This window comes from Gekko japonicus, unplaced genomic scaffold (genome assembly GCF_001447785.1).
Source record: "Gekko japonicus isolate JY-2015 unplaced genomic scaffold, Gekko_japonicus_V1.1 scaffold484, whole genome shotgun sequence".
Taxonomy (NCBI): Eukaryota; Metazoa; Chordata; class Lepidosauria; order Squamata; family Gekkonidae; genus Gekko; species Gekko japonicus.
In genome coordinates, this window is record NW_015168059.1 from 779,177 (window position 1) to 801,363 (window position 22,187).

Below are 22,187 nucleotides of genomic sequence, written 5' to 3' on the forward strand. Positions count from 1 at the left end.
AAGCGAGCCCCCTTCCCAACCCGGCCCCACGGCTTACCTTTCCTGGCTCAGCTGGCCGGCACAGGCAGCCTGGCTCCAGCTCCCCCTTTCATCGTGCCCTCCCCCCCCCCGTAGGCATCTGGTGAGCAGGGTGGGGGTGGGGCCGGCCTAGAGGAAGCGCCTGTGTGCAGATCTGAGAAGCTCTGCGTAAATATGTCAAAATGCACGCACATTGCGCACCGTACGCGTGCTAGAGGGAACTGTGCTGTGGAGACTGTTGTCCGGGTAGGAGGTTTATTGTCTGGACCACAGCCACACAGGAAGCATATTGAAGGGCTCCAGAAACGACAGAATATGTTGACCAGTCTTAATAAAGCTGGCTGGCGTTACGGTGTTCTTTTCAGTACTGAATGAGCTTGTTTTCAAAGCAGCAGACAGAAAGGCCGGGATGGGCTGGCTCAGAGGCTTACAGAGGGCAGCCAGCCAGGCAGGGAGAGGAAGTTATTCACGATACTGAAGCAAAGGAAGCAATTTGCAACTCTTTGTTACATCTTGGCGGGGGCAAGGGGTGTTCCCTGTGGCAGGAATGCTGTTTGCTCTGACTTGACTTCAGTAGGGCTTACTCCCAAGTCAGCGTGCTGAGATGCAAGTTGTAATGAAGTACAGTAAAGTATTTTTTAATGCAAATCATGACTTTCCCCCAAGACTTCTGGCTCAATTATTCAAAAGAATAGTAGTTGGAATCCAGATTCTAGTTAAGAATTGGAGGGGGGGTATCTCTTCGAGTGCCTGCCCCATGTTGTCGATTCAGGGGACGTCTGAGGCGAGTCCTCAGCAATAACATTTCTATTCTTCTAATCCACCGATCAGGAAGGAACCAGAGCAGTGATACTCCTTGGCTTGGGAGCCACGTGTAGCTCTTTGTCATGCCACCAGTGGCTCTTCTGACACTGCTCTCAAGTGGGGCACTTGCCACATGTTCCAGGAAAGTCGTTGAGGCCACTGCATGGTCGGGACTGTGGCTGGCAGTTGGGGCACGCCCCGGGACAGTTGCCACGAGAGGGATGGGGAAACCACCACCAGGCTCCTGGAGATGTCAGCCTCACGCTGGGGAGGGAAGGAAAGGTGGTTCTTTGGCGCGACGGCGGCTTTGACTGTGGCTGTCTGTGAGCCGTGGAGGGCCCCCATGCCAGAGAGGTTCCCTTCTCCCTTCAGGCATTTTGACTGTCTGCTGGTTCGGGCAAATTACAGTTTGCCTCTGTGTAAAGACTAGTGTATAAAGACTCCGTATAAAGACTTTGAAGGTCAAAGAAGACGGGGACGGCAAAGGATGAGATGGTTAGACAGTGTCATAGATGCAACGAGCATGAAATTCAGCCAACTCCAGAGGACGGCGGAAGACTGGAAGGCCTGGTGGGAGCTGGTCCATGGGGTCGCGGAGAGTCGGACCCGACTGTGCGACTGAACAACAACAAAGACTAGTGATCGGCAGCCTTCAAGCGTCGATCAGCAGATACCCGGGCAGGGCTGGGATCTCTCTCTTGGCAAAAGTATAGACGTGTAACCCCTCAAAACAGCTTTTTTAAAATAAAGGGGATGGGGACAAACCAGTGGCCCATGATTGCTGGTGGAAAGCGCCCTTGAGTCACAGCCGACTTATGCCCCCCCCCCCGGCGGGGTTTTCGAGGCAAGAGACATGGTGCAGAGGTGGTTTGCCGGCGCCTGCCTTAGCGTGGGGCCCCCGCTGCTCCATCCAAGGGCTGGCCAGGGCTGACCCTTCTTAGTTTCCAAGATCGTATTAAAAGTCTTTAAGGGGGGGTCAGCAGCTAGATAGCTGATTGGGCAATTGGGGAGGAGCAGAGGGAAAAGAAGAGGGAGTGAAGATGGGATTTCCATCAAGGATCCGTTCAAAGCCAGAAAGTGCAATTGGGGGGCATAGAGAGGGGGGTTGAGCCCATGGCGTGGCTGTTGCATCCAAACCGGGTTCTGTCTGTCACACCTGGCAGGCAATGCTCCCGCTAAGCTGTGGAGTCTTGTGAGCAAAAATCCTACTTTGTGAGCTACTGGCATGAAAGTTGTGAGCCAGTAATGTGGCTATGGCATAAATTAGTGTGTTCTGGAGCCCTCCTTCCTGAGCTGAGACAAAAATGTGTGAGCCGGAGGCTAAAAAGCTGTGAGCTAGCTCACACTCACTCAGCTGAGAGGGAACACTGGTGACTCAAAGGACCCGGCCTCTGCCTGAGGCCCTGTAGCCACGGCCAGTCGGGACAGAAAGCGGTAGCCGGGATGGACCAGCGGTGGTCTGATTCAGTCGGGGGCCGCTTCATCGTGTGTGTGTGTGTGTGTCCCGACGGCTTGTGTGGTGCCTAACGACCCGTGTGGCTGTGTCTCCCACAGAAGATGATCCACAGTCTGTTCCTTATAAACTGTTCTGGTGACATATTCTTGGAGAAGCACTGGAAGAGCGCGGTCAGCCAATCTGTGTGTGATTATTTCTTTGAAGCCCAGGAGAGAGCGGCCGACGTGGAAAATGTCCCTCCCGTCATCCCCACGCCTCACCACTATCTCATCAGCATCTATCGGGATAAAATCTTTTTTGTGTCTGTCATTCAGACAGAGGTGCCTCCTCTCTTTGTCATCGAGTTCCTTCACCGGGTGGCAGATACCTTCCAGGTCAGTCTGGAGGACGGCCGGGTGACACACACACACACCCCTGGAAGAAGAAAGCAGGGGGGAGATGGGGAATCTCCCAAGGGAAGGGAAGAAAGAGAGACTCCCTGCTGGATGTGGGCTTGGGGGGGGGCACTGGTGGGAGAATCCCCCACTGAGAAGCTTCTGCCTGCTCCATAGGTGAACAGCAATGCCAAGGGAAAGGGCCCGGGGCGACCCCTCCCCAGCACTTCTAGCCACTAATCTCAACCGGAGATCCTAGATGTGGTTCAAAAAGTGCCAACGCTGTGAGACACGTGCCCCGGCCATTGCCGGTGCATTCCTTCCACAGCCACAGTTCTTGGGTGCTGGCAGTGCTTAACCAAACTAAACTGCTTCTTTGACATCTCCCGGTTGGCCTAGGATTACTTTGGAGAATGTTCAGAGACGGCCATTAAAGACAATGTTGTCATTGTCTACGAGCTTCTGGAAGAGATGCTGGACAACGGCTTCCCGCTGGCGACGGAATCCAACATCCTGAAGGAGCTCATCAAACCTCCCACCATCCTGCGCTCTGTTGTGAACTCCATCACAGGTACTTGGGTGGCGGCGCTTGTCACCTGTGCAGTTAAGGGCCACGCTTGGAACCAAAGAGGGACTTGGGGGGGGGGGTGGATGCTGGCGGGGGGGGGACTGAAAAAATACAGGAACTTCCCCCACTGGTTTCCAGTTGGGAGAATTGAGAGGGCACTGAGGGAAGAGACACCTATGAAGCACTTCGTCTTTTGAAGCGGCAAGCCCTTACGTACTCCGTCTGTTGCACGAAAGTTTAACTTGATACCCAAATATGCTTCTAGACCTGTTGTGATTGTATGAGATGATTTCTGTCCAAAAATACAGTTGCTGTTGTTTGCCACAAAATGTGTTTTCTAGTTTCACCTTTTCTTCCCCCACCCCTTTTCTTAGATGGCAGAAAGTAAGACCTGTGTGTTGAGGCTCAGGTGGCAGCAGGTATCTCTCGAGTATCATGTAGCTTTGCTGTTTTGTTTGTTGAGAACGAAGGCATTTATGCTTTTAAGTTGCACAAATATGCCAAATAGTGCAGTTTTACATGCTTAAGTTATAAATGCTGCATTATGTTGTTAAAAGCCGTCAAATAAGATAGATAGGAAAGCATTGCACAGATCCTGCCCCCCCCCCCCCCCCCCCGGAAAAAAAGAACCAGTGGGAAAAGCAGCTTTTTATTCCCACGGCTTCAGATTTTTGGCAGTTTATCTCTCTTGGCTGACTTCTTTGTACTCTTTCCAAACTGCAGTTCTGTGTGAGGGCTTTGGAAAAGACCGTTTTTGGATATTTATCTATTTAAAAATGCGTGCGTGGGACAGGCTAGGTAACAGCCTGGCCTCAGTCCACGTCTTTCGGTATTTTCCTGATTTTGTTGGTCTGCCCGTTGTTTCTCCAAGGCAGCAGCAACGTGGGTGACACTCTTCCGACGGGCCAGCTGTCCAACATTCCCTGGCGGAGAGTGGGGGTGAAGTACACCAACAACGAGGCCTACTTCGATGTGGTGGAAGAAATTGATGCCATCATAGACAAGTCTGGTAGGGTGATTCTGCAGCTCTGGGGGCTTTGTTCTTGAGGGATGGAACCGGGCGAGAGGAGGCCAGGGCTGGAAAAGATCCAAATCTTTTCACCGAACCATAAAATACTTCAGTAGCAGAGAGAACGAGAGAGTTGAGTGAATGCGTGTTCAGAGAATTTCACACTGTTGTTGTTGTCCAGTCGCTGTTAGCTCACTCAAATTTACAAAATAGGTCTCATGATGATGATGGTGATGACGACAGTTTTTTAGATACAGGGCTGAGAGGGGGAAAGTGAGTTCTTGGTAGGATGAGGCCCGAGTTGGCTGATCTTATTGGGCATCTCAGAGGGAGAAAGAGGCCTTGGACCTGCCCCAGAGTGGTACCCGAGAGAAGACGGTGGGATGCCGAATAAGCACTGCAGTTGTCTTCCAAGGGCTGAGGGGTGGGGGTCCTTGGGCCCCAGCTTGACCGGGCAGAGTCTGCTATTAGTGGCTGGTAACCACCACACAACTCCTCTCTCCTGCATTCCCTTTATTGGTGTAGCAGCTTTAAGCTATTCTGGGTGACTGCTATGATGTGACTGAAATTAATTCTAGCAGCCAAGAGCCAACTGGAAAAATCTGCATCCCTTTTTTACAAAACTGCACACTAGGGGTGTGCATTCAGCAGTAGCCAAACCAAAAAAATATACCTGAGAAAGACCTTATCAGTATTTTTTGGGTATCACATATGCTGAACCCGAAAAAGCCGATATTATCCGGCTTTTTGGGGGGTTGATTCTGCTACACTGAATACAAGGAGTCAGTTAAACCCAACAGCTTTGAGCCACCAGCCTTCGGGGTAGGGCAGGATATAAATTCAAATATAAATAAATAAATATAAATAAATATAAATGCCTGGATTCCCTGCCTGGAGAGGAGCAGGCAGGGAACCAGGGATGTTTCCATGCCTGCCTTTCGCTTCCCCAGCCAGCCCGCATGCCTTCTTTCCTCTCTGAGCTTCAGAGGAATTCAGGGAGGGGGAGGAAAAGCGGGGGCAGGTTTTTTTGCACGCCCCTACTGTAGACTTAGGGGCTGCAGTGGCTCAGGTGGTTAAGACGCTGAACTACAGACCAGAAGGTCAGTAGTTCAGCAGTTCGAGACCCGAGTGCCGCATGCCGGAGTGAACTCCCATCTCTGGCCCCAGCTCCCGCCAACCGAGCAGTTCAAAAGCAAGACATTGCAAGTAGATAACTAGGTACCACTTCGGTGGGAAGGGAACAGCATTCTGTGCGCCTCGGCGTTTAGTCATGCCGGCCACATGACCACGGAAACGTCTTCAGACAGCGCTGGCTCTTCGGCTTGGAAACGGAGATGAGCACCGCATCCCTAGAGTCAGATTTGACTGGCTTTCGAGCAAGGGATACCTTTACCTTTCCTTACCGTAGACTGAGGAAGCAGAAGTCCGACCGAAGGCAGAGTGCAGGGGGAGGAAAGGAAGGGGGCAAAGAGTTTCAGTAAGTTACAGGAGAGCTCCAAGTGATCAACACTGACTGATCTTTTTGTGTTTTTTTGTTTTGTTTTAATTGCTACTTTTTGTATTTTGACCTGTCCGTTGTTTTTGTGGGCTTTTAGTCTTAATTGCTTCTTTTAGTATTTCGGACTGTTTAGTGTTTAGGTAAGTTTTTGATTTATAATTACTGCTTTTAAATATTTTGAGCTGTTTGATGCTTTTGATTTTCATCTTTTGGTGTTTCGTTGTACTTTATCTATCGTTGTACTTTATTGTCTCTTGTTCTGGACTTGCGAGGCAGTCGGGAAGTAGTTTCAATCAACTGTCTCTTCCAGGCTCCACTGTCTTTGCGGAAATCCAAGGGGTCATCGATGCCTGCATCAAGCTCTCGGGGATGCCTGACCTCTCGCTTTCTTTCATGGTAAACGGAGCTCTTCTTCTTCCCACACAAGTGTGTGCTTCTGGTAGAGACGCCCCGTAGAGTAGCCCATGAAGCTTTGGCTGGGCTCTCTGTGTGCAAAACAAACGGCTCTCGGAGACCTCTTGTGGGCTCTGGTTTGCTGTGCTTGTTCTGCCTTGGCCGGCCCAGGATTTCGTCTTGGGGGAGACACCATTTTTTTGGGGGGGGGGCGTGCTTAACGTTGGCTGCTGCCCTCAGGGGCTCCTTTGGCGGGAGACGGGCAAGGGATCTGTCTTCGTTGTGCGCCCAGGCAGAGTTGCAGCTCCCGGCTCAGGCTGCCAAGGGAAACTTTAACTCTCCTGGGTGAAATGTAGTGTGTCAGCTGAGCTTCTCAAGCGCGGCAGCTTTTGCACTGTGGTCAGCATTAGCCTACAGCTGAGTGCAAATCCCATCTTTTGGCTTGCCAGAGAGTTTGGAGCCTAAACAGCTCAGACGGATAGTTTTGGCCTTAAATTGGCAGGCCTTCAGGGGAACTTTCCTGCCAACCTGGCAGTTCAAAAGCAAGAAATTGCAAGTAGATAAATAGGTATCACTCCGGTGGGAAGGGAACAGCGTTCCGTGTGCCTTGGTGTGCGCCTTGGTGTTTAGTCATGCCGGCCACATGACCACGGAAACGTCTTCGGACAGCGCTGGCTCTTTGGCTTTGAAACGGAGATGAGCACCGCAACCCTAGAGTCGGACTCGTCTGGCTTTCGAGCAAGGGAGACCTTTACCTTTTACAGGGGAACTTGGGAGTGTGTTTTCTTTCTTTGTTCTTTTTAAGTAATGTACACATAAAGAAATACAACATATATCAAATTTAGATCAAAGTAAAGAATCTGCCGTGTTCATATAATCTGTGCCAATCATTTATATTTAAAGAAGGGGGGTGGGCGGGAGAAAAGAAGAAAGAATAATAACGCCTCTTGCAATCAAATCTAAATCTGTTTGATATCTGACAGTCCCGGGTTCAAATGTATCTCAAAATGTTCCCTTTTACCCATTAACTGTGTGTTTCCTTTCTTTTTGTGTGTGTGTGTGTTTTTTGGAACAATTAATGGGGGGAAAGGGGAGGTCTCAAGCTGTCAGTGGAGCAGGCTGTGCCTCTGAGTGTATTAAGCCAGTTTGGTGCAGTGGTTAAGTGCAGGTGGACTCTAATCTGGGAGAGCCGGGTTTGATTCCCCACTCCTCCACTTGCACCTGCTGATGTGACCTTGGGTCAGTCACAAGCTCTAGCACAGCTGTCCTTGAAAAAGAGCAGTTTCTGTCAAGAGCTCTCTCAGCCCCACCGACCTTACAGGGTGTCTGTTGTGGGGAGGGGAAGGGGAAGGAGTTTGTAGGCCGCTCTGAGACTCCCTTGGGTAGTGAAGGGCCATGGGGTATAAATCCAACCTCTTCTTCTTCTTAGTGGTTAAGTGCATGGACTCTAATCTGGGAGAAGCGGGTTTGATTCCCCACTCCTCCACTTGCACCTGGCTGGATGACCTTGGGCAAGCCATAGTTCTGATAAGAGCTGTCCTTGAAAAAGAGCAGTTTCTGTCAAGAACTCTCTCAGCCCCGCCTACCTCACAGGGTGTTTGTTGTGGGGAGGGGGAGGGAAAGGAGTTTGTAAGCCGCTCTGAGACACCTTTGGGTAGTGAAGGGCGGGGTATACATCCAATCTCTTCTTCTTCTCTTCTCTTTTTTAAAATTTTTTTTATTATTATAATTATTGCAGCTTATATACATACTCTTACATTAAATCATTGTACTATCCTTTTACCCCCCCCTCCCTCCTTTATAGTATCTTCATATTTTTAACCATGTGCACAGATTCTTCATTCGTATTTGGATATTCGGATTGGCTTCCCCCCTCTTCTTCTCTTCTCTTAAATCACGAAAATGCTCTTTAAAGTCTGGGTGTTTTTTTAAACATTTATTCAGGGCAGTCTACATATTACATAGGCTTATAGACAAAATAATGTAACAATAATTGAATGACGTGATAAACATTTAAAGCATGTTAAACTCATTCAGTCTTCTAGCAGACTTCCGCTGCAGGAGGGGTCTGTCCTTCCAAGACTATTGTGATTCGTGAAAGATGAGACTGAGCTAGACCTCGAGCATCGATCCAGGCACACCAATGGCTTCTTACGTAAATGAATAGATTCTTCCTTCAGGGGCGAGCATGTTACCAAGCATCAGGGCTGTTATTCGGTGGAAAGAACTTGCCGTGTTTTCCCGGTCCACAGAACCCGAGGCTTCTCGATGACGTGAGCTTCCACCCATGCATTCGGTTCAAGCGCTGGGAGTCGGAAAGAGTCCTCTCCTTCATCCCTCCAGATGGAAACTTCAGACTGATTTCCTATCGGGTCAGTTCACAAAAGTAAGTCTCCAAGGGTCAGGCGCTTGGCTGGGATGCCGTCCGCAGCTGTCTCTCTCACCCCCGTTGCTTCCTCCCTGTGTCCAGAAGGAATTTCGGTTGCTTCCGTCAGGAGGTTCTTGGTGACTTAAATGTTGCCTTTGGGCCAGGAAAAACAGGCACACTTTCAGAGGCCAAAACAAAGCGGAATCTCTGCCCACAGGCTCAGGGTCTGCAGTTGGAGGAAGGATCTGTGGTTTGGTTGCTGTTTTATGCTGGCGCCTTCATTCCTCTGTCCAACCTCAGCATCCCAAGCCTAGCGATGTAAAATTTCCGGAAAGTTTGAAGCTCAGAAAACCCCCCGATTTTTTTCCAGTTTTTTTCCGGGGGGAAACGGAAATTTTCGGAAAAATTGAAAAAAAATGCTACATTAGCATCTCTTTTGTCTTTTCTAGATTGAAAGTCATTCTGTTACTTTAGGAACATAAAATATGAGTATGGACATTTTTACTTGGCATGAAATAATCACAACTAGCCTATTAAAAATATAGTGTATCCAAACAATTATTACAAACAGAATACCCACCCACATGCGATAACAAAACTGAAACCTTTTTCTTTTCTTCTGACAAAATCGCACCTCCTAAAGGAAGAAATGCATCTTGTTCTTGCATTGGAGAGTTCAGTTTGTAACCTAGGACTTGCTTGCCCTCAGTGCACAGAAATTAGATCAATCTGATACCATATATATATATATTTTAGAAATGATTTGGAAAATATTTGAACACCTTGTCTTAAAATATTTTATTCATCATGTTAAAATAAAACGTTCCATAATCAATTTTTTTTCTTGTCTTTTCTTTTTTCAATTTTTCCAATTTTTCGGGAAAAAACAAAAAAGGCTTCAGGGAAAAAACGGGGGGAAACGTTTTTTCCCCGAATTTTTCCGATTTTTTCCCGGGCCTTCACATCTCTACCCAAATCTGAGTTGCACAGCCGAGACTCGCTAGCACAGCCTCATCATGTCTGGGAAGCTCAGCATGGTTAGCCCTGGTTAATATTTGGATTGGAGACCACTAAGGAAGTCCAGAGTCTCTACTCAGAGGCAGGCAATGCCGAACCACCCCTCTTAGTCTCTTTTGCCTTAAAAACTTTACGGGGTTGCCCATAAGTCGGCTGTGATCTGACAGCACTTTGTACACACTCACACATCTGTGAGTTGGTCTGTTGAGGCCCCACCCCTGTGGACAAGGGATTCCGGAACGATTTGTCCACGCCTCCCCCCCCCCAGCTTGCCACTGTAGGCCACTGGATTCCAGCTGCTGGAAGTGAGGGAGCAGCTTCTCTTAGCACGACGACTCACTTGTGTGTCCTGCAGACCTGACACTTCCAGTGGACCGATGCTTGATTCATCCTGCTGAGTGCATTCCTGAGCGGGTGGGTGGCCTTCCGGAACCGTCCAGCTGCTCTGACTGCATGGGGGGGGGGAGGCCTGCCCACAGCCACGTCGCGTGGCCCGCCGGGACTTGATGCACCTCGTAGGTTTGCCGCTTTCCTTCGGAAAAAGCCCTGCTCTCCTTTCCTCCCTCCTAGTTTGGTTGCCATTCCCGTGTACGTGAAGCACACCATCACTTTCAAAGAGAACTCCTCTTGTGGAAGGTTTGATGTCACGATCGGACCGAAGCAGAGCATGGGGAAGACGGTGGAAGGGGCTGTCATGACAGTCCACATGCCAAAAGCAGTACTCAATATGAACCTGACAGCCTCCCAAGGCAGCTACACTTTTGATCCCGTCACGAAGGTGAGTCCTCCTCCAGCCGCCCGGGGGTCTTCAGGGTGCGGCCGGCCCAGCCCCCTTCACCTAGTTAGAGGGGCTCTTCCTCTGGAAGTGAATGGCGGCCACGGCGTTTGGAGGGTGGTGCGTACCACGGGGAAGGGTTCATGGAGAGGCCAGCACTCACAGCCGCTTCATCCTTGCTTGAACACCTTTGTTCCTCTTGGTGGGCACACAGTGCACAGGCCCGGGAGCATCCGAACACATGAAGCTTCCTGATACTGAATTGGCCCACGAAGGTCAGCATTGTCCGCTCAGACTGGCAGCCGCTCTCCAGGGTCTCAGGCAAAGAAAGGTCTTTCCCATCACCTCCTGCCTGATCCTTTTAGCTGGAGGCACCAGGGATTGAACATGAGAACATAAGAGATACCAATGTTGGATCAGGCCAAAGGCCCATCCAGTCCAACACTCTGTGTCACACAATGGCCAAAAACTACCAGTGCCATCAGGAGGTCCACCAGTGGGGCCAGGACACTAGAAGCCCTCCCACTGTTGATCCCCCCCAAGCACCAAGATGACAGAGCATCACTTGCCCCAGACATAAGAGAAGCCAATGTTGGATCAGGCCAAAGGCCCATCCAGTCCAACACTGTATCACACAGTGGCCAGAAATACCAGGGGCCATCAGAAGGTCCACCAGTGGGGCCAGGACACTAGAAGCCATCCCACTCTTGACCCCCCCGAGCACCATGAAGACAGAGCATCCCTTGCCCCGGAGCCCCTATCTATACCTTGTGGCTCAAGCCACTGATGGACCTCTGCTACATATGCTTATCTAATTCCCTTTTGAAGCCGTCCATGCTTGTAGCCGCCACCACTTCCTGTGGCAGTGAATTCCAAGTGTCAATCACTCTTTGGGTGAAGAAGTACTTCCTTTTATCCGTTCTAACCCGACCGCTCTGCAGTTTCATGGAGTGCCCACGAGTTCTTGTATTGTGCGAAAGGGAGAAAAGTACCTCTTTCTCTACCTGCTCTATCCCATGCATAATCTTATAAACCTCAATCATGTCACCCCTCAGTCGTCGTTTCTCCAAGCTAAAGAGCCCTAAGCGCCTTAACCTTTCCTCATAGAGAAAGTGTTCCAACCCTTTTATCATTCGAATTGCCCTTTTCTGCACTTTTTCCAGAGCTATAATATCCTTTTTGAGGTGTGGTGACCAGAACTGCACACAGTATTCCAAATGAGGTCGCACCATTGATTTATATAGGGGCATGATGATACTGGCTGATCTGTTTACAATACCTGGGACCTTCTGCATTCCAAGCGGAGGCTTCCCCACTGAGCCACGGCCCTCCCTCCTGACTCTGTACCTGATCCGTAGTAGCTGCTCAGCACTACTGTGTGTTAAGTTGCAGGCACTGCACAAGGGACCGGTCTCAAGGGCTGGACTTGGCGCAGAAAAGTGCTGCAAGAGCCGCAGGGAGTCTGTTTCCAGCGTTTGGGCCGAGGTGGCTCCTTCCCTTGGTCTAGACTTGTGGTTAGGGGTTTGTGGGGGATAAGGCTCCATCTTCTAGATGTGTAAGTTGTCAGCGCCGTCTTAATAAGAACACTTCTGGATTTGGTTCATTCAGCAATCCTGACAAAGTGTAACTGATCATGGGGACTTACTTTCAGTGTTCATTTTGAAGGAAGGCTTTCCTCCAGAATCACTTCTTCCACGTTTCCCAAATATGCACAAGATGCATGTTCAGATGTTCATCAGACGGCACATACTATTGATGGCCTCTTTCTAAACATGTTTGGATTGGGAAGAAACCGGCTAGGTTGCTGGAATCCTTTTTTCCAAACCAGTCCCCGTGTGCCTATAACGAGACTGTGGCTTCCAGCTGCCTCTCCTGCTTCTTAATGCTGAAACTGGCATGTTGGTTTGTCACTTCTACAAATGCTGCCGCTGTTGCTGTAGCATTGCTCCCGGCTTGCATTTCTCATCGAGACTTTGATTTCGTGGTGTTCTGGTTTTGCTTGTACTTCACCTTTATGCAAACCGTGACAACCATGTGACTGGAGCACATGCAGCCGTTTAGTTGCGTGCGGGTGCTTCCGTTGCTTACCCGTTCCTATAATAAAATGTGCTGTTGATTGAGTCAAAGACACGTGAGTGAAACTTTTTCCTAAACGTGTCAGATGGGTCCCAGAGCAAAATACCTTCATTCCCAAGCACATCTTTCATTCTTAGCATAACACTCCCCCACACACACACACACTTCTGATTGCCGGAGTGAGCACGTTTGGGGAAATCACCATACGAATGTTGTGGTTTCAGGTGCTAATGTGGGACGTCGGCAAGATCACCGCTCAGAAGTTGCCCGGCCTTAAAGGAGCAGTGACCTTGCAGTCTGGAGCCCCCAAGCCAGAAGAGAACCCCAGCCTGAACATTCAGTTCAAGATCCAGCAGCTGGCCATTTCAGGTGAGGCGAGAGGGGCCACGCGGGCCCGGAGCGGGTGCAGAGGAGGAGCTACAAGGAAAGGCCAAGGGACGTGGGGAAGTTCAGTCTGCAGAAGAGGAGGCGGGGGGGGGGACACGAGTGCTCTTTTCGAGTCTCTGCAGGGCTGTCGCTTGGAGGAGGGCAGGGAGCGGTTCCCGCTGGCAACCAGAGGAGAGGACGTGCATTTACCCAGTCCTTTTTATCTTCTGAGATTATTTGCTCCCGAATTAAAGACCGGAATCTTTGTGGCTTTTTGTGGAGATAGTTCAAATTGTATTCTTCTTTTGAATGATGGTTTTGTAGTTTCCATAGGTTCTTCTAGTTGTAGGGATCTCAATAGGTAAAGTCCACTGTCTTTGTCTGAAGCCAAGTACTGTTTCCCTTGGTGTATAACTCTCATTTGGCCTGGGGATGACCATCGGTATTGGATCTTATGTTCTCCGAGTTTCAAGGTGATTTCTCTTAGTTAGTTGTCGTATTTTCAAGGCTTCCGCTGGTAAGTCAGGAAAGACGCTGGTTTTGGCCTCATGAAATGTTAGATATCCTAGTTCACGAGCCAGCTTCATGATAGCATTTTTTTTTCTCTTAGGTCTGCCAGTTCAATCAAAATGTCTCTTGGGTATTTTCTGTTGGGCTTGTTTGGGTTACCAAGCCTATATAATTTTATTACTGAGAGTTGTATATTGTCCTCTTTGTGAATCAGTGAAGCCAGCCAGGATGGGGTAGCGATTAGGAGATTTGATTCTTCTTCTGGGTTTTCCTTGAACCCTCTTAGTGGAGAGGACGCGCAATAAAGAGCGGGAAGGTACCGGCTGGATCTCAGGGGAAACATTTTCTACAGTTAAGAGTTGTGCCACAGTGGGATCAGCGGCCTTGGGAGGTGGTGAGCTCCCCCTCCCTGGCAGTCCTTCAGCAGAAACGCTTGCCAGGGAGGCTCTCGGCTAGTCCTGCGTTGAGCAGGGGGCTGGACTAGATAGAGGGCCTGTGGGGCCCCTTCCAGTGCCATGATCCTGGGATGCCTCGGGCTTTGCAGAATTCTCCGTTCTCTTCCCAGACTCCACTGCAGACCCAAAAGGTTGAGGATTAATCTAGAGTTTGTGTGGCTTGGAGAGGGGGGAGGAATCCTCTGGGGTGAGTGGCTCATCTTTCTGGAAGAGACGTGTGTCCCACCACAGCACGGCCTTGCCGCCCGGTGAGCGGGACTGGCGAGCTGGGGGGGCCCACGGGAAGCGGTGTCGCTGCACCACCCCGCTGCGCCACCACACCTGGCCCCACCGAGACACGGGAAGCGCCTGAAAGTGGCTCCCCAGCCCACGCGCCGCCATGGGCCCGAGGTTGGAAATGGGCCCGGTGGATGGGAGCCCCGAGGAGGGTGCCGAGGCTGGAGGGGGCGGTGGAGTGGCCCGGACCTGACCCGACCCATGTGGCTCCAGAGACGGCCAGGCTCGCTGGAAAACCCGCCCCAGGGGAAAGCCTTACCCGCACGGGAGACGTTGGCCCCAGAGAGATGGCACGAAGCAGCCCAGGCAACTCTGAGCTACACCGTGGCTGAAACCCCGACGCCGAGCCCCAGCAGGAAGGGAGGGCTGAGCCTTGGAACGGCCCTTAGAAGGGGGTGGGGCACCCAACCAATGGGAGGGGAGGCACAAGGGGTGGATGGGGGAGGGTGACCTGTGGGACTAGAGATGTAACTTTTCCGGAAATTCTGAAGCTCGGGAAAATGGAAATATTTGGGGGAATTGAAAACAATGCTACATTGGCACTTCTTTTATCTTTTCCGGATTGAAAGTCATTCTCTTACTTTAGGAACATAAGATATGACTGTGGCCATTTTTACTTGGCATGAAATTATCACAAGTAGCCTATTAAATTATTTACACAAAGGCTATAAAGATAAACTATGTCTTCAAAGCCATTTATATGTTGCTGTCAAGCCATCTGGCAAGGTGCTTTATCTTTTTAAAGTCTTTTTTTACCTTCGTGATTTCTTGTATTGTTATTGCTCGGTTCAAAATTCTTATGTATTCAGATACAAATTTTTAATTGGTCCCTCGGATAGATATCTCTCCATTCCTTCCTCATCAAGTTCGAGAAGAAGTATTGAGAAATGTTTTTATCCTTTCTGTATCCCCCACTCCAGGACTGAAAGTCAATCGCCTGGACATGTACGGAGAGAAGTACAAGCCTTTCAAGGGCGTGAAGTACATCACAAAAGCGGGGAAATTCCAAGTCCGAACTTGAGGCACACGATCCCTGCTTTTCTGGCAGGAAACGGGAGTGTGGCTTTGATTTGTGGAGGGTTTTTTGTATGTTGGAGGGTAAATGTGATTCTGTAGCGATGCACTCTTAGATGCCAATTGAACGAGGGCTCTGATTTGCCTCATCCCCACACACTGTAGCCCCCTCAAGCCTCATGGTAGCTTAATGCATCACGGTCTGTGGCTTTGAACTAGAGTTGTTCTTTCTGGAGCACCGTTTCCTTTCTGTGGAATCCTCGGGTTCTTGAAATCATCACGACACCCCCAGAACTGCCCGCAGAACCAGCTAATACTGTACACTGCCAAGCAGCCTACCAAAGCACAAGAAGAAAGGTGCGGAATATCTGGCAAGCCCCTCCCTTGGACAGCACTGCAGAAGACACGAGCGCCCAGAGCCCGGGAGAAGTTGGCGCACTCCACACGGCTCTTTGCAAGGCCTCGTGGGAGAGGAGGAGGAGGAGGCGGCTCCCCGCACTGTTTACCGTACTCTGCCTTCTAAGCCAAAGTGTGGGCCTTACCTGCTTTCCTCTTGTGTGTCCAGCAGACAATCGGGAGCCAACGCTAGTTTGTCTACCGACTTGCTTTTCTTGGCAGGTGCAAAGTGGTATCGAAGTGGGCTTGGATTTTGCCGGTACCCCCTACTTTAAAAGTGTCTCTTCTCACACCCACCGTTGTCCGTCAGTGCCGTGGATACCTCAAGAGTAGCGGCACAGGGTTGTGTTGCTGGTTTGTAATGAAATAAAAGGGAACTCCGCTAGAAGTGGCCTCTCTTGTCTGTTCAGTCCGCTGTTTGGGTTGTTACCTGCAGCTCAGCACGCGGGAGGCCCACTGGAATCTGTGGGCTCTCTTCTCTGTGGGGTTACTCCTAGAAATACTCCGTGTACTGTCTGCAGTGCAAATGTTTAAGTTCCCTTGAATTAACATGTAACGTCTGAATGCCTTTGAGTCCTTATTGCTTTTCACGTCTGGTTGTTGATCCAGAGGGCAGGAGGCAGTCCGCACTCGCTTGCTGTGAGTGTCCGTGCCGCCGTTGTTCCCTCCTCTCCAGCTTCGTGCGGGGTCAGTGTCCTGGACATTCACAGCAACTTAGTAGTAGGGGTGCGCACACACACAAATACCAAAAACCTGGAAAATATCGGTATATACTGATACTCCCGAATCCCAGTATTGGTATTGTATCGGGATGCGGGAAATAATCTGTATTGCCGAATTTATTTGGCTCCATCATCCCCGATGGGGGCCATTCCCCATAGGGGATGATGGGTACTGGATCCCCAGTCATGCCACTTCCTCTCATTGAAACCAAAGAGCACTGGAGGGGAGCGAAAGGAAGGGCTGGAACGGTTTCCCGCAACCCAGAAGGTGGGTGACCTCGCGCTGCTGAAAATCTGATTTGGCTGAATAAGGACCCGAAAAATACCAATAAGGGGTGGGTTTTTTGGTATTCATGTGGCTCGGTATACACCAAGTGTACACCCCTAGTTAATACAGGCTGCTTTGGACGCCCTACTGATCTACAGTCGCGTCTGAAGTTGTCTACTACCCGTCACACTGTTGAGAACTTGTTGCCAGAATGAAGTACTTCTAGGAGAAACAACGCTTGGCTTAAAAGAAGTGTGGTTTTCCCTGCCACAAGTATCTTCCTAACTGCCATTCTCCCTTTTACCACCCAACAGTTGGATGCATGTGGCTGGGTGCTAAGCCTCATGAGTATTTTTCCCTGTTCATTCACATATATGATTTTTTAAAAACTAAATTGATCTTTCCATTGAACCCAGGAAACAGTGCGTTTGAATAGATTTTTTTAATACAAATGCATTTTTATTTTGTTTGAACAGAACAAAGAAGGTTTGAAAATATTAGCATATACAACAAAATTTCTTGTTCATAAACAAAGGTATTTTAGTGGCAAAAAACGTTCCTACCAGACATTCAAGTTTGTTTCATCTTAGGTCTCTGATGAACACAAGTGTTCAGGAAAGCATACAATTGCATAAGGTGTAGAGGATATTACCTTCTATAAAAGATTGTTGAGCTAAACACACATTCTGAAGAAATATCCAAGGCAACCTGGATTCAGAGCTTTCTCTCAAAACATTCCTCAACAAAAAGAAAACAATCTTTGGCATAAACCATCATATAATTTTAAAGGCATTAGTAATATTGCATTAATACAAAGTCAAGCAATGAGAAGGGTTATGACGCCGCTCGTGAGAGGGAAAGAGGCCGGGGCGAGAAGTTGGGAGGGCGTTCAGGCGAGAGACGGTCCCTTCCCTGTGCCGGCTGTGGCTAGTTATTGCCAGAGGCGAAATGAAGGTACCAGACAGGTGGCCATCTCTAACCACGAGCAATGAAGGAGGCTAGAGGGGAGAGACGGGGAGAAAAGCAAGCGCCACCTGCTCCTTCAGTGTAGTAGAAATGACGAGAAAGTTATTTCTGTACCCTTTTAAGTTGCACGGGCCAAGGGAAGGGCAAATGCTGATGGTCCAGGGAATCTTTACCGGCTAGAAAGTGCAACTCACAGGAAAGTGAAGCTAACAGGTTTCAACTTGCTCACGAGTTTTTTGTAGCCGTCAGCTGAGCAGAAATCATTGCACAAAAGTGTCTTGATCTACAGAGGGTGCTGTAGCATCAGCACGTAATGGTGCTGGGCAAGTAACACGCCTCCCTCCTAAGGCAAATGTGCTTTGAGTGTTAGTGTCAACAGAGCTTGTACAGGAGGAGGGTGTCTGGTGCAAGGGAATCCCCAAAGTAACACTCTACGCAAATGGCAACCGTCTGCCTGTCTGTCCTGAAGCACGCTAAAGCACAGACATGCTACCTTCGCAGCAAACACACTTCCGAATACCAGCATCCTGAACATGATTGAAATAAATTATTCCATCTGACATTCGATGCCGTTCTCCAAAGCACTGGGTTTATGCTGCACGCATGCAAGATTTCCCTACAAAGTACGGATAGCCTGGAATTGCATGAAGAGTTATGTCTGAAAGCCTACACAGAAAGACCTCGTGTGCTTTCGGTACAGTGATGAGAATACACAGCCCCAGGCTTTTCTGTTGCTAGAATGAAACAAGCAGGGTGGCAGAATTCCCTGAAAATGGAGACTCTTCCTGCTGGCCTCGGAAGCAAAGAGAAGGCAACTGGTCGGCGGCCTGGCGGGTGGGAAGAAGCGGAAGCACCCAGACTCTTCTTCTCTGGCTCTTTTGAACTGAATTACGCCGAGGGATGGATTGGGGTCAGGGGTTGTGCTCTGCCTCTGAAACCAGCAATGCTCTCCGCACAAGGCGCTCTGCCAATTGCTGGCAGCTATGGCGACATTATCCCAATTTTTGATGGCTTAGGGTCTCTACCTGCCCCCCACCCCACCCCATCCCTATAGCAGCAGCAGCAGCTTTTCGGCAAACCACCTTTTCCCCCCATAGTGGGGCAAAGCTTTTGAAGGAAATTCATTTAGCGTTACACCAACTCAGAGTTAGAAAAGGGAGCAGAAGACAATGAAGCGCCGCACTCTCTTGTCTTCTGATTGTCCCTCACAATAAAAAGAGCTACGCAAACGGAGAGTGTCCCAGAATTTCAATCCATGCTAAACTGAAACCTGCATCTATTGCCTCGCGTAGAAACCATTGGCATATTGGGGAGGGGGTGAAATGTGATTCTGAAATTAGAGTTCATGAAAACACAGGATTTTTTTAAAGGCCTTCAGAGAAGCAAGAGAGAAAGAGTAGCAGTCCTTTTGGAGACAAAAAAAAATGGCGGTGAGGTTAGATACAAAAGGGAGCTCGGCACAGAGTTAAGGCCCCTCCCAAGGGCTCCGGAAGGCGAGCCGCCATCTTTGCAGCACCTTTTCACCGAGTACAAAATTCTCCTCTGCTTCAAAAGGGATTGTATAAAAGACAATGCTTTGGGGGCTGGGGGGTGGTGGGGGTGGAGCAGACAGCCGCTCTCTACTGGTACCACGGAGTTTTCCTGACCCAGCGCAGAGTGAATCCAGCATCCGTTCTGATCTTGATAGAAGCCGCCTCAGCTTCTCGGACAGTCTCCTTAACAGACTGCATCAGGTTCTGGGCGTTGTGGACCAGCATCTCCGTCGCCTGCAGGGAAAAGATTAATTTGTTTCAAAATGGGTGCTTTGGAAGAAGCGTGCAGACGTTTCCAATGACCGGCCTCTTCCTAGGGACAGATGTCGCTCAGGCAAGAGACGAGTCGGCTGGTCCGTCCCCTTCTGCGGGCATCTCCCTTCATTACAGGTGCACAGATCCTGCCAGTATTTGCTTCTGACTGGGACCGACGGTGTTCCAGCACAAGCCCTGAGCGCCAAGAGTGCTAACTAACCCACACCTCCCCAGGGGCACCCTAGGAAGCGAGAGCAGGCGGAACCGGAATGCTTTTTAACCCAATCCTGCAGCGACCAAAAATGCCACAAAACACGACACCAAACGTCTCTCTTTTTGCCGCTGAGTCGCAGGTGCTTCATGGCGACCCTGCAGGGTTTCCAAGGCAAGAGCTGGACAGCCTCAGCACAGCAGCCCTGGGCTTCCTCGGTGGTCTCCCGTCCAGGTCCCAACACCAGGGACGGCCCTGCTGAGCCTCCGAGGTCTGGTGCGACGGGGCCAACCCAGGGCACTCCTCTTGTCAGGGAGGTTTTGCTTTCTGTGGGATTGGCTGCTCGGCCTCCCAAAGCTCTCGGATACCCGCGGACAGTCTAGACAGCCCTTCGTTTCCAAACAAGTGTGACAAAGCAACTGTCCAGACGGATGCACAGTGGCCCTTCGTCTTAGCATCTCCTCGTGCAAAGCCACGTGCGATAATGCTACTCGTTGCGTCAGAGTTTCCATTGGAAGTTGCCGCTCTGCTCCAAGGGGCGAGTGGCAGTGGGAGATGGGAAGGACGTCGGACTGCAGGAATCCTGGGAAATGCCAAAAGGGCCCAGCTACGCATTTTTGGGGTAAGTTGGGGCTGGGTTTTCCGAGACTGAACTCACTTCCCCTGCCATCACACAGGAGCTGTGGGGAAAGCGTGGGGTGAGCAGGAACTCCCACCTTCCCCTCCACACTATTTTTACAAGCCGAAACAGTCCCTGCATAGAGTTATTTGAGTAACTTTAGAGGTTAAAGTACTCCAGACACATGCAGCTCCAAAACAATGCAAATAACTATCTGCTGGGGCTGTTTTGGTTCAGGAAAACAGCCGGGGGGGGGGCAAGGCAGGACCCCCACACACACACCCCACAATCAGGAACCTGGGGAAGGACTTTAAACACACCTTTCCCCTCCGTTCCCAGCTGGAGGGAAACCAAGTCAAGTCTGGGGAACGTCAGCCCAGCTTATTAAAACACTTCCCATATCGTTTGGTCCACAAGAAGATGTTTCGCTTGCTGATGTTCTTATTCATGAGGCTTATATAACCCTTAAATGTTCTAAGTGACGTGCAGTTGGTTGCACTCCTTGTGGATGAGAAGGTGTATCCAGTGGGGAGTAAAGCCCCCTCGTCCCTCATCTGCCCACAGAAGCACAATGGGCTTTCTGCCTCCATGGCCCAGGAAGAGGCTGATTGCGTCTTTTAAAGGCAATAGTGACTGAACTGCTCTCCTGGGTCAGTTTCAAGGGCCCATCTAATTTAGCACTTGTTTCCAACAATGGCCAGCCAGAAGCTTCCAAGATGCCAGAAATCAGCCACCCCACTTGCCCCCACAGCTAGGAATCGGAGGCCTCCAGACTCCGCAGTGCCACTGGACGAAGGTGCGTCCTGGCCAGTGTTCCCTCTAAGCTGAGTTAGTGTGAGCTAGCTCACAGTCTTTTAGCCTCCGGCTCACATATTTTTGTCTTTGCTCAGGGAGGATGGCTCCAGAGCAAACTAATGTATGCAGCAGCCAAATTGCTCGCTCACAACTTTAATGCCAGTAGCTCACAAAATAGAAGTTTTGCTCACAAGACTCCACAGCTTAGAGGGAACATTGGTCCTGGCCACTGGCGGATCTCCCTTCCACGCACAGGTCCCCTCCGGGAGCCAGAGCCTGCTGCCATATCACCTGGCGGATGGAAAGCCAACCTGACAAAAACTTGCACCTAAGGAAGGTTTGGATCGTTGTCCAAACCAAAGAAACAGCAACGTTCACACTTGGGAATTAAATTTAGACAGGTCCTGCCACATTCTGCTCCAAGCAAAGACCAGGAGAACCAGTGGGTTCTGTTTAATTTAAACGAGTTCCCTTTCCAGGCACTTTTTAGCCACCAGAGGGTGACAATGAATCATTTGAAGAAATCATAGCAACTCCCCTTAGCAAGGAAGCCACCCAGGACCTGCTTTGTGCCATAAAGTGGAAACATTGGTTGTGTCACACAATCAGATTTGCCACCAAGTGGCACTTTCAACAGATACCCACGGCTCATCTTGGCTTCCTGGCTGGTGTGATACATTCGTTTCTGAACACATCCATTTGCTCCACTTCGTTTGGGGAGGGAAGGCGCACCATGGTCTAGCTCGGCCTCGTCAGATCAGGGCAGCTTAGCGGGGCCAGTGTTTGAACGGCAGGCCACCAAGGCAGAGAAAGGCCGTGATGACAAACCACCTCTGCTTCTCCCTTGCCTGGAAAGCCCCTTGATGGGGCCATCCTAAGTCGGTTATGACTTGACAGCACTTAAATATGTACATTTTTAGGAATACACTCAAAAATACACCACAGATCTCATGCACAAAGTGTAGCTTGTGAAGAGGCCCTTAGAAACCAGCACCACTGTTCACCATTCATGCTAGCAATTGTAGGACAGAACTGACTGAACAACTGCCAGAAATCCAATTTTTCAGCTTTGCTCTTGTTAAAAGGGTTACAGGTGGAGCCGCTGCTGCTAACAGAGATCCACTCCCCCGCAGGCATTCCCGAGACAGCAGCCCCCCACTTCCCCCAATGCCAGCACCATTTCCCAGGCCAGGAGCACATCTTTCGCTCCAGGTATTTATTTACCTGTTCAGACTCCTCGTCGCTGATGTTAGTCCGACCCAACATAGTCGCTTTGACGGTGGAAAGGATTTTAAGCTGGGTGCTGATGGTTGGGATCCGTTCGCAGACCTGAGCGAGGAGAGAAGAATCAGCTTGTTCAAACTCCATGCTTGGCTACCTTCTAAATAAAACCCTCTTCAGCACGGAGGGCTTTGGTTCCCCCAAAGCAGGTACACACAGGAGAGC

The 22,187-nt window shown here is 50.0% G+C and overlaps 2 protein-coding genes across 2 annotated transcripts in view; one reads left to right on the top strand and one right to left on the bottom strand.

The window, feature by feature from the left end:
* The window catches only part of AP3M1 (adaptor related protein complex 3 mu 1 subunit), a 17,460-nt gene extending 1,702 nt beyond the window's left edge, over positions 1 to 15,758 (top strand). The window contains exons 2-9 of the mRNA XM_015414520.1: positions 2,377 to 2,652; positions 3,052 to 3,223; positions 4,092 to 4,229; positions 6,038 to 6,123; positions 8,373 to 8,506; positions 10,076 to 10,283; positions 12,581 to 12,725; positions 14,884 to 15,758. Of these exons, the coding sequence (XP_015270006.1) occupies positions 2,380 to 2,652; positions 3,052 to 3,223; positions 4,092 to 4,229; positions 6,038 to 6,123; positions 8,373 to 8,506; positions 10,076 to 10,283; positions 12,581 to 12,725; positions 14,884 to 14,984 (1,257 nt within the window). The 5' untranslated portion in view covers positions 2,377 to 2,379 and the 3' untranslated portion in view covers positions 14,985 to 15,758. The remainder of the gene's footprint in view (positions 1 to 2,376; positions 2,653 to 3,051; positions 3,224 to 4,091; positions 4,230 to 6,037; positions 6,124 to 8,372; positions 8,507 to 10,075; positions 10,284 to 12,580; positions 12,726 to 14,883) is intronic.
* A 1,036-nt stretch (positions 15,759 to 16,794) lies between these two features.
* VCL (vinculin) overlaps positions 16,795 to 22,187 on the bottom strand; it is a 147,277-nt gene continuing 141,884 nt past the window's right edge. Inside the window, exons 21-22 of the mRNA XM_015414526.1 lie at positions 21,966 to 22,070; positions 16,795 to 19,095 (exon numbers count right to left, since the gene is read on the bottom strand). Of these exons, the coding sequence (XP_015270012.1) occupies positions 18,949 to 19,095; positions 21,966 to 22,070 (252 nt within the window). The 3' untranslated portion in view covers positions 16,795 to 18,948. The remainder of the gene's footprint in view (positions 19,096 to 21,965; positions 22,071 to 22,187) is intronic.